This window comes from Prosopis cineraria, unplaced genomic scaffold (assembly GCF_029017545.1).
Source record: "Prosopis cineraria cultivar Desert tree isolate PC_DT_omini unplaced genomic scaffold, ASM2901754v1 PC13, whole genome shotgun sequence".
In the NCBI taxonomy this organism is placed as follows: Eukaryota; Viridiplantae; Streptophyta; class Magnoliopsida; order Fabales; family Fabaceae; genus Prosopis; species Prosopis cineraria.
This window is the reverse complement of record NW_026555344.1, coordinates 36,919,707-36,931,570: the sequence shown is the minus strand read 5'-3', so window position 1 is coordinate 36,931,570 and position 11,864 is coordinate 36,919,707. Positions and strand designations below refer to the sequence as shown.

The 11,864-nt window shown below is 32.0% G+C and overlaps 1 protein-coding gene across 2 annotated transcripts; it reads left to right on the top strand.

The window, feature by feature from the left end:
• Nucleotides 1-5,060: 5,060 nt before the first annotated feature.
• On the top strand, nucleotides 5,061-9,576 carry LOC129289814 (protein DETOXIFICATION 53). 2 transcript variants are annotated; one of them, XM_054926578.1, is made up of 3 exons: nucleotides 5,061-5,165; nucleotides 5,353-5,603; nucleotides 7,916-9,576. In XM_054926578.1, exons 2-3 carry the CDS (start codon nucleotides 5,376-5,378, stop codon nucleotides 9,383-9,385), a joined length of 1,698 nt encoding a protein of 565 aa, XP_054782553.1. In that variant the 5' UTR covers nucleotides 5,061-5,165; nucleotides 5,353-5,375; the 3' UTR covers nucleotides 9,386-9,576. The 2 variants fall into 2 exon arrangements, with proteins under 2 accessions (XP_054782553.1, XP_054782554.1); XM_054926579.1 differs by lacking the exon at nucleotides 5,061-5,165 and having other exon boundaries at nucleotides 5,307-5,603.
• Nucleotides 9,577-11,864: the final 2,288 nt, after the last annotated feature.

Here is an 11,864-nt window from a genome sequence, read left to right as displayed (position 1 = left end):
CCGTGAACCAGTACCTAATTTAATTTAATGATTGATTTGATTTTTAAACTCTTAGCTTTTTCTTTAGCATCGCAGCGGCTAAAAATCAAACATATCGCCAGTTCTCATTAACTGTAAATTAAATTAAACCATCGATCTGATTTTTTAAAATTTAATTTTTCCTTGAGCATAGCAGCGGCTGAAAATCAAATATATGGCCATTTCTTATTAACTGTAAATTAAATCCAACTAAATTAATTAGTAACACAATCTAGTAAAACCTATTTAATCATTAGTCTATACATAGGTTATATGTATCCTGTTTATAACGTATCAAGACAAAGAGAAAATGCAGGCTAGCTAGCTACTTAGACTCTACACAAACACACACAATCTCTCTTCGTATATATAAATTAAACTCACATGGGTATGATTGAGAAGGACAAGATGACTCCATTTCTTATGCGCGCGTGTGGAAGAATGATGCTCCATAACTCGTTTCTGTTTGTAGCTTTCGACTCTTCAGCACCTTCTCAAATAATTACGTTTCTGAGCTTTCGAATATTTAAATCTTATTCTAAGCCTAAATTAAGACAGTACCCAAGAAGCAAAGACAGTTCAAGAATTCGCAAGTTAATATTTGTGAGAAGTTCCATGGTGCATGCCTTGTCAGCTTAGGTTCCATTCAAAAAGTATTACGTTTTCCAGGTGTGAGGGTGCAGTTGAGTCGATATAAAAAATCTTATATATTCAATAAATTAAAATTAAGTTTAATAGGTAATATAGAAAAAGTAGAAGGATCAAGACATAAACTTAAATTTTAAGATTTTGAATTAAAACGTAACAGCATTTCACTACTTTTGTCCATTTGTTCTCTTTCCAATTTCAGGTGCAATGGATGCTCTGAGCATGAAGATATGATTTGTTGTTTTGTGGTGTGGCATTAAGGAAACAGCCTAGCAGACACATCAATCCTCGTGTGTGGGAGACCCATGTGATTCCTTTCTCTTCCTTCGCATGATCTGCTATCAAATCTGTAAAAGTCTTGCTTTCTATCAACTTGCATATATCTAATTCTATGCATATGTGCTTGAATTAAAGTTAAAATGAACTTGTTCAAAATGGTACGACACATATCTCTGTATCAATATTTATTATAAAGTCTATCGTGAATAGTATTATTCACAAACAAGTATGTATATATATATGAGTCAATTTTTCAGATTTTATACAATACATGGAAAAACGTGTTTGATTACTAATCAATATTTTGTTCTTAATATTGGAATTAATGAACATCACGTGTAGACCAGTATTGATTTCAGTACTGTGCAGTTCATGTCCTCATTGGTTTAAACCATTTATATATATATTTTTTTATATGTGTCAAGTACGATTCTTGCAACTGAAATTATTATGTGGCAATTTTAATTAGTAGCACAGCTTTCTCGGAGTTTGTAATGTCTCTTGAGATAAACAAGTTGGTTTAATTTTTTTTTTTCTAGTTTATGCTTTAAGATTTTTTTTTTTTAAGTAAGCATTTGGATCTTCAACATCACCCGCCATGAAAATATGCCATGAGAAACTTTAGGAGTGAAATTCCTCACAAAGGGAAAAAAAAAATCAGAGATAAAGAAGAAAGTGAGAAAAAATAAATTGAAAATTAAGAATATCATCACAGTCTCATTTAATTTTGTGATATATGCTACAAAAAATACTCTCTCCAACAAAAATAATCTTAATATAGAAAAATTTCATGAGTCACAAAAATGCTAGGAAGCATCACATCATTTGTTAACAATATCAATTTTTCTATGTTGAAATTGTCAATTAATATTAGATAGGTGTTCGTAGTACTAGAGTTGTTTTGACAGCTAGTTAAGAAACAATAATTAACAACTAGTATATATCTAGCATTAATTGACAATTTCAATAAAAAACATAGGACTTGGGAATAATTTTTTTGATTTCATGATACTTTTTGCATATTTAGATTGCTTGTGTGGAATCTAAAAATATTTCTTTTTCTAAATCCTATAATTTCAAAAAGTCAAAGTTTATAAAAACCACTCTTGGTGTTTACCGTTGTGGCTGTTTAAGATAAATTTAATTATTCAAACACGTGCCCACAGCACACAAAAAGCTGCCTAATGAGGTGTGGTCTGGCTGAACTTATATACAATAACTCAATTTAGGACTTATTTGAAAACAAATTATATTCCACCAAAAAGGTGTTTTTGGTGTTTCTTGAATATGTTTTCAAACACGCAGGCTTTGAGAGGTTAACTACATAGTTGGACTCGACATTACATAAAATTTATCAATTAAATAACACACTATTTATAGTTTGTAAATGGCACAATTTACAATTAAGTTTATTATAATATATTATGCTATATAGGAGGATTTGAATCATGGACTTTTGCAAATAATTTATCTCAGTCTTACCACTTCTGTAAATATGACAGTCAATTCTTTATTTCTTTGGCACACTTTTTTTTTAATTATACTTTGAATTATGACCTTACACTTCTCTACACCATAATATAAGGTATTAGTAACCATTTTATGATTCTAAAAAGGTATAGGTAAAATTTTTCATCTTTTAGAAAATTGTACATATTTTCAATTATATCCTAATTAAATGCATTATATATATAAATGCCATCTTAATAATGAAAATTAAAATTCTAATACATCATTTTTCAAAAAGAATAATAAATATGGACTTGGGGTATAATTGGAATTATGATTATAAAAGTCAGCTACTCAATATCCTATATTTTGGATAAGGCCATGCTTCTACAAAAAATCATATATTGTGGCCTAGGGGGAGTATATGTATATCACAAGAAGTGCCAATTTTGCAAGTATTAAAATTCAGGTCAACTCAATTAATTTAACAAGTAAATTATTGAATAGTTTAATGAAATATTCTATTCATGATCAGTTTGAATCTAATTACAATTATAGTCATTAACTCTTAAACAATTGTCTTGATCAGTTCAATGATAATATAGTTTCATATAATTTTGATGCCTTTTGAACTATGAAGGTATAAATCATTTTTTATTTTCTCTTGGAATTGGAATTGGGATGCTTGAACTTTGAAAATGTCTTAAATATTATTGAGGGAGAATTTGAAATGATTGTTAGAATGATTTGGGTGGGGATTTGGGAATTTCAATCTCTCCAGAATTAAGCAATGATACATTTTGAGGGTTGTCAAATCTTTAAATACTCCCTTTAATGTATTAATTGTACGCCTAAGAAATATCCACATACCGCCGAATTGATTCTCCAATTAAGGAACATTTAGAATATATAACCTTGTACTACCTCATATATATTATTCTCCACAATTTGGTCCTTGTTATAATATGTTCGATCAGCCCAAAAGCATATTTCAGAATGTTAATATTTTGACCATTAAATTCCTTTCTGGAAATTTTGGCCGCCATTGAAATGTTATATAGATGGCATTCATTCTCACTAGCATTTTCTAAGAATACTACTCGTAAACCCCACTTTGAGAATCAGCAAACTTTTATAATTATAAATCTCAAGTCAAATGTAATGAACGTCCTCATAGTTTGTGGATCCTGAATAGACATTATATTCGCTAGCTATAATCCCTTTTTCAATTATCTAATATATTAATTACTATTATTATTATCATGCCATGCCCAACCATGTCCTCTCTCTCTCATCTCTCTCTCTCTCTCTCTCTCTCGCATTATATTGCAAGATGATATTCAAATCTTCAGCTCTATGCAATTTTTTCCCCACGACAGATCTTTAATGATTTGATTGATTTGAGGTCTTTATTTGCTATAAAAGGAATTTAATTAGTTCATTTGATAATCTTTTACCAATTACCTTGCACGGTTCTGGAGTCCAAAAGATAGTACTTTAGGGTTAAAATCCTAATCCTAACAAATAAAAAAAAAAAACAAAATCAATTGTGCCCACATACATACACAAACAAGTAGCTAGAGAGTTCTAAAGAACTACCGTAGATAGTAGATACCATGTCATTTGAAAATTTGAACAAGAATTATTTTATTTCTAAATTCAAAATAATTTTCTTGGAAATGATTAAACAAGATATAACAAATTCAAGAATATAATTAAGATAATATTGAAGGATGTTATCCATTGAAGAGATATAGAGACGGTAAAAAATCTCATTTGATTGAGCCCATGCATCAATGGACTTATCTTTTGTACATTTAAAAGGTTACATTGTGTTCATGGTTTGAACGATAATTGAAACCAAGTTACAAGTATTGCAAAAATTACAATTGAATTGAAAAATGACTACAATTAAGTGCAAAATACAAAGTAAATTTAAATAAAAGAATGAGAGTCTGTATATTGTGAGCTTGTTGCTTGTTTGTTGTTGCCTTATTTTCTCTTTGGAACTCTATTTAGGATGTTGGTATGAGGCCCTTATGTCCACAAAACAAGGAGCCTGGCTGCATTGTGCTGGAATATTTGCTCTTGTGGGGGACGGTTTTGCGAGATACAAGGTACATCCAAATAATAGTCCATTGCCCAAATAATAGTCTTCCTAGTTCAGTCACTCTAATTTTTAAGAGTCATATTTTTCCACGACTTAATGCTTATTAATCCAAAATATTTCTTTTTAAATGGATCAATCCCTGTTTTAGTAGATAGCTTATTGGGCCTGATGTTTTTTCTTTCATACTTATAAGCTATAATTAAACGTCGCTTCATTTTAGGCTCAAAAACATTGCAAGAGAAACTTTTAATGATAATTGAGACCCGGCATTATTTAATTATGATCCAAGAGTACCATACCAATTAATTATATAACTAGAGAGGATTTTAATTAATTGAAAAAATCATGGAACCAAAAAGTAAAAAGGAAGAAGGAGGGGGTGATAGGTATAACGATATGATATAAAAAGTGAAAATAATTAGCACAAGTATAAATTAAATAGAAAGGGTTTGAAAGGGGGGGGATGTGCGCGCGCTGCTTCCACTGTTTCCAAAGCATCACCACATATCCCTCTCTCTGCCTCCTATTGTGTCTCCTTCTCCATTCCTTGTTCAGCAAAAATATCAAACCTGCAATGCCATGGCCCAGAATCATTTCTAGCACAACCCAACCGTCCGTACACTTGTTTCTTCGGACCATGCAATCTGCTCTTTCTTCCAAGGTTTGCTCTCTCATACACACACACACACACACACACACACGTATATACTTTTCATGCCACATATATATATCTCAGAAAAAAAACCCAACAAGTTATACAACACACACGCACGCACACAAAAGCACCCATTTGAAAGTAAAATTTTCGTAGTTTTCAAGGAACTTTTTTGGTACTGTGTTACTTATAGTTATCTACGACTTGTGGATAAACATGTGCACCGGGAATGATGAATCTCGAGGAATCCTAAATGGTGGTGAGGCTGTGACTTCCAAAGTGCAAAGAATGAGAGACAGAGATGACGACGACGACGACAACGATAATAATAATCATAATAGCGATGAAGGCACTTCTTATGCTTTTAGCAGCAAAAGTTGCAGATTTGTTCATGGCCTTCTTCACCACCTCACTGCTCAACTTCCTTCCCTTTCTCTCTCTGAGGTTCCTCTCTCTCTCTCTCTCTAGATTGATTTCTTGGTCTCTGCGTTTCTTTTATTTTCTCTGTTTGGGATGGTTCTTTCTCGCTTGTTGCTTTTGGCAACCTCACGAGTGTTGATGGCACGATGTGATATGGAATAAAACTAGATAGCTAGCCAGCCGGTGGGTCATAAAAGGAATATATTGACGAGAAAATATCCATATTTAGCATTTTGATTGTGATTGTGTTTGATCTTGATGGATTAACAAGATTAATTGATTATTAATTTTCACGTGTGGTATTAATATCAAAATGCAGAAATTAATTGCTCAGAGCCTAGAAGATTTTGGGAAAGTTGATATTTGTTTTTCTTTTGGCTTTTGCTTTATTAGCTTGTTCCTGTTTTCTCCGCGTAGGGACTAGGCAAGAATTAGCTTACCTTGCCTATTTGGGTTTCTCCTTATTGTTATTTATTAATTTTTCAATAAAGTTTTTCTTTATATTATATTCTTCTTATCTTTACATATACGTTCTATTATTTTTTATAACTATTTCTATTTACATTAATAATCACTTCCTCCCCTTGTACTACCATTGGTTATAAAATTTGGAAAAATTGTTTGTATTTAATATCCTATCGTATGCTTTTAATAAAAAGACACTTATATATAAGTAATAAAAAATTAAAATTATTGCTGAGAAATAATTTTCAAAAGCCTTTTTTAAATTTTAATAAAGATATTACATAAATTTAAACTTTTCTTATGAAAAAGTAAAATCTCCAATAATATGTCAATATTATTAACCAACCTCAACATATCTAAAATATACTTAAAAAATTTATTGCTCATATTGCTATTCACAAATCACAAAGTGTTTGTTTTTGTTTTTTCAGATTTTGCATAACGAATGGTGCGATGGTTTGAAAAAAAAAAAACATATTATTATACTTTTAAATGGATGTTTCTAGTACTTCAAACCTGATCCGTCAACAAACATACTTTTAAACTATTTGATTTAATTGAATATATACATATATAAATATAAATACACACTACTTGGTTGAGGATCCATGAACTTGTGCAGTGAGTGGCTTGTTGGGTTGAAACATGAACAATTGAATTGATCCAAGAGAGTGAACAGTGACATTATGTTAGTAAATAACAAGCGACAACACGTACGACAAACAAGTTCCACATGTTCTCTAACAACCTGATCTTATCCTCCTCACATATTCTGGTGGACTTGACTCCAACTAGGGAAACAAGTTACAACACATTAATTAAATTTAATAATAATACTACTACTACTACAAATACAAATCTAAGATACAATTACACAGCAAAACACAACTCATTGACACAGTATCCGAAATACTCATTTCACTTATTTAATTCAACATGTCTTTATCTTTAATTTCTTAGTCTTTCTAGCTAATCCTTCAATTAGTTTTTTTTGTATTCAAAAAGGCAAAAAGAAAAAGAACAACATGAAAAGTGGTTTTCTGGTTTTCAAAAAATGAAAAGTCGAATGCAAATCATGTATTTTAGTTTGGGGTTGGGCTTAAGTACAAGGGTAAGTCAAGGCTTGCGTCTGATTATAGTTGAAGCCTTGTTTCTCTTTACTTAGGTAAAAGCCCAACGTTAAAACTTGTGTCTAGTGTTTGCTGAGAGACAAAATATTATTTATTATAATTTGTTTGAAAAAATATAGTAATTAAATTTCAAATTTTAAACATGCATAAATCATTGCATTTATTTTTTAATAAAAATAAAATTTAATAGAAAAGATAAAGATAAAAAGCAGATCAAAATTCCACGAGAAGGTTTTCTTTCTGCCCCCCCCCCCCAAAAACAAAACTTGAGTAGTGGATTGCGTTCTCATTTAAGAGAATAAAAATGGCGTTCATTTTTTTTCCTCACTTGTTTAACTATTTATATTATGTTGTTTTTCAACTATAATAATTCTTGTTTTTTAAGTTCATAATTAGAGGATTTTTTTACTGTATTCTATTTTTTTAAAATATAATACATTTGAAAATATAATACGATCTAAATGTTGAAAGGTTAACTTGAAAGTTCAGACCCAAATTTTGTTTAAAAAAATCCATTGGCATAAAAATTTACTCCTTCATGTAAGAGGTCTCTACAGCCTACTCAAATTATATAAATCTAGTTGAAAAGTGAAAAGAAGAATGACAATTAAGGACCTCTTAAGAAAGTTAATATAGGATTAAGACTTTTTAAAAATTTTCAATGCTAAAACATGGGAGCGTGAGTTGGGGTACTGAAAATGAAGTTAACAAGTGTTAATTTGCATGAATGCATGCACGCAGGTGAGAGAGGAGTCACAATCGCTGGCCAAAGTTGCATTGCCCATTATAGCAACAAGCACTCTCATGTACTCTCGTTCTGTGATCTCCATGCTCTTCCTGGGTCGTCAAGGCAAAGCCGAACTAGCCGGAGGATCACTAGCCATAGGCTTCGCCAACATCACTGGTATCTCAGTCCTCAAAGGTCTCACCATGGGAATGGACCCTATTTGCTGCCAAGCTTATGGAGCTAAGAGATGGTCCGTCCTTAGCCAAACCTTTCACAAAATGCTCTGTCTTCTCCTTCTTATTTCCCTACCTATCATTCTCCTTTGGATCAACATGACAACTATACTTCAATGGCTCGGTCAAGACCTTGAAGTCACCAAAGTTGCTCAAGTTTACTTGCTTTTCTCTATCCCTGAATTACTTGCTCAAGCTCACTTGTTCCCTTTAAGGGCTTTTCTTAGGACTCAAGGCTTGACCACTCCTTTAACAGTGGCTGCGTCTTGTGCTGCTGTTTTACACGCGCCTGTGAATTACTTTTTGGCTATGTATCTCAAGCTAGGAGTGAAAGGTGTTGCTTTGGCCACTGGTTTGAACTCCATTAACATGAACTTGGGCCTTGTGATTTACCTTGTCGTCTCCAAGAAGCCTCTGAAACCGTGGCAAGGACATGGTGGTGGAGGAGATCAAAAGAAGTTCTTCATCGCAGCTTTCCAAGGGTGGGGCCCACTGCTGAGCCTCGCGTTGCCTAGTTGTCTGTCTGTCTGCTTAGAATGGTGGTGGTACGAGATAATGTTGTTTCTTTGTGGACTCCTAGGTAACCCTCAAACCACAGTGGCCACCATGGGAATCCTCATACAAACCACTGGTCTACTCTACATCTTCCCATTCTCTCTCAGTTCTGCATTGACAACAAGAGTTGGTCATTCCTTAGGAGCAGGACAACCCTCACGTGCACAATGTACAGCCATTCTAGGGCTTTCTTTAGCATTCATATTTGGGGTTTTAGCCTTCTTCTTCACAGTGTCTGTGAGGAAAGTGTGGGCGAGAATGTTCACAAATGAGATACAGATCATAGACATGGTGACAAGCGTGCTGCCAATTGTTGGCTTGTGCGAAATAGGGAACTGGCCTCAGACAGCTTCATGGGGGATCTTATCTGGGACAGCACGTCCTAACGTTGGAGCAAGAATAAACTTGTGTGCTTTTTATGGGATTGGATTGCCTGTGGCCATAGTTGCTACTTTTGTTTACAAATTTGACATGTTGGGGTTGTGGAGTGGGATGCTAGCTGCTCAGATTTCGTGTTTCGCTATGATGCTTTACACATTGTGTCGAACAGATTGGGGTCAGCAGAGTAAGAGAGCAGAAGCATTGGCCATGAAAACCATAGACAGAGAGGTAGAAGACAAGGAGGAGGAGAAGGAGGAGGGTCAGGACCAGGATCAGATAGATGAAGAAACTGGGCTGCTCAATTCTGATTTGTGAGAGGGAGATTCAAGAGTTAATTTGTTCGTTTGATTATAGGAAATAGAAACATTCTTTCTCGGTTCTTTTGATTCATATTAGACATTAATAATTTAAAGGAAGAACCAATCAATAGAGGCTTTGGCTTTTTGAACAACTCGTTCACACTAAGCCTTTTTCTAATTAATTAGCAATATTTGGGCTTCATGTGTGCCGTGTAAAGAATCTAAAAAATGAATCCAACTGTTTATGATTCATTAAGTAATTAAAGTTCTTATACATATTATATATAGATTGATTAGAATCCTATGGTAGAAAACCACAATCCGCTTAACGCAATCATCAAACTCAATTTCATAAATTTAAATCAAGAAAAGCTACTGCAACCTGAAATGACATATATATATATATATATATATATTGGAAGAATGGAACCTGAAGTATATACATAGGTTTACAGCTTCTCAGTGTTAAATGCTAAACATGAGCAATTATACTGCAGTCTACTAATTTGATACCAAAGTTACGAAAGAAAAGACAAAAGTATCCCTAATTTAAATTAATATCAAAACTTTCTTGCTTTATTTGTTTATCCTACTCACTTGTTAATTTACTTACATAATGTCATTAATTATCTTACTTAACTTATTCTATATAAAATTTTAATTAATAAGTTTTTAACTTTATCCCTATTAAACACACACATATATATTAATAATGCACTTTATCTTATCAAAAAATTTAACACGAGATAAAAAGAAAAAAACTTGTGATAAAAAAAATTAATAACATGACTAATAAATATAATCAAAAAATATTTTTTTTATTTTTATCTTATAAATGATATCAGGAGGAGTATAAGATTACTTTGAAAGGTTAATTGTCCCTTTATATAAGGCACTTTATAAAGTTTTAGGAATAATTAAAACATTTTTTCTGTAATGCCCCGTGCATTGAATAAAATGAGATGGCCAACCTGCTTGATAAAAGGAAATGATGACAATTAATTATAGGCAAAACATAAAGAAGGAAAAAAAAATCTCTCTCCCTTGTTGAGAGTGCTTTCTCTCCTTCGTTTGAGAGTAGGGTTTTGCTTAGCCCTTCTCATCAGTTCTTCTTTGGTGAGTGAGTGAGATTTTCGACCTCTATTTTCTATCACTTTAGGTGGTAGTAGATGAATTTGTGAGCGTTCCTTTGCTATCGTCCCCATTAGGGGGAGTTTTGAGTGGGTTTGCGTGTGGTTTTGTTTTAGGCGTGTGCGCCTCTCTGGGGCTGTTGGATTCTATAATATCTCGCACTACAAACATAATTAATCAAACAAATTCATGAAAATTAAAGAATTAATCTATAAAAATGATTATTAAATTTTAATTAAAATTAAGGGATCTTAAGTTTTTTTTAATCAAACTGAGTTTAAATCAATCATAACCTTTTATATTAGTGTAAAACAAGTTATGAAAGTATGAAATGTTTTGAAGAAGTAAAAGAAATCAAAATAAGTTGAAAAATAACATGTTTGCCATAAGATAGGGCAATGCGCCGCGGCATATTGCTCTCTATGTTATGCGCTACGGGTCATGTATCATATGCAATCGAGAAACTTTTGATGCATCATGATTCTCCATCCGACGTCCGAATAACATGATTTAAATGTCTATAAAAAGTTCTTTTCTTAAACTAGTTAATAACATGAGTTTCACTTTTAAAATAAGTTACACCAAGAAATTAGACATCCAAACATATTTTTTATCACTTTTTACAACTTTCACACAAAAAATGTGTCTAAAACCCATAATAAGTGCCAAGAGCTATTCATAACATCTAAACGATATTCATTGGACCTAAAACTATCAATAAAGCACGTTACATGCACTTAAATATTTGTATAACACAAAATTACTCCTCAACTCCTTTTTCACCAAAAACAAAAAGAGGAGGAAATTTCATTACATTTACTCATAAATCAATCATGACATGTTCAAAACATCATTTCTATACTCGCACTAGTATTTTAGTCCTATGAACAATTATATCTTATCATACACAATTACTCAAGATTCAAAATACAATTTAGTTAATCACAACAATAAAATAGTACAAGTGCAATAATATATAACCCAGAATTGGTAATAATATTCTGTTGTACAAAATAACATAAACTAGAGGCATACAGTAAGAATGAATTAATTCTTAGCCTCTTGAGCCTTTTTCCATTTTGCACCAAAGCTAGAGCTTATAAAATGTTAAATAAAAAAGATGATTCTAGCCACTCAATAACTAAAATAATACTTACCTTATGCAACTATATATCAATTATAAATCAAGTACATGCATATAAAAACAAGTTTTTAAACCATGTTTAACCATATAACAAAACTTATCATTACACCTTTAACCCATTTCCATCTTACATAGCAATAATCTTATTAAATATATTTAACAATCTTATATTTTCAAAACAAAAATATAAACTTTTAAAAATATCCATCATTTAATATAT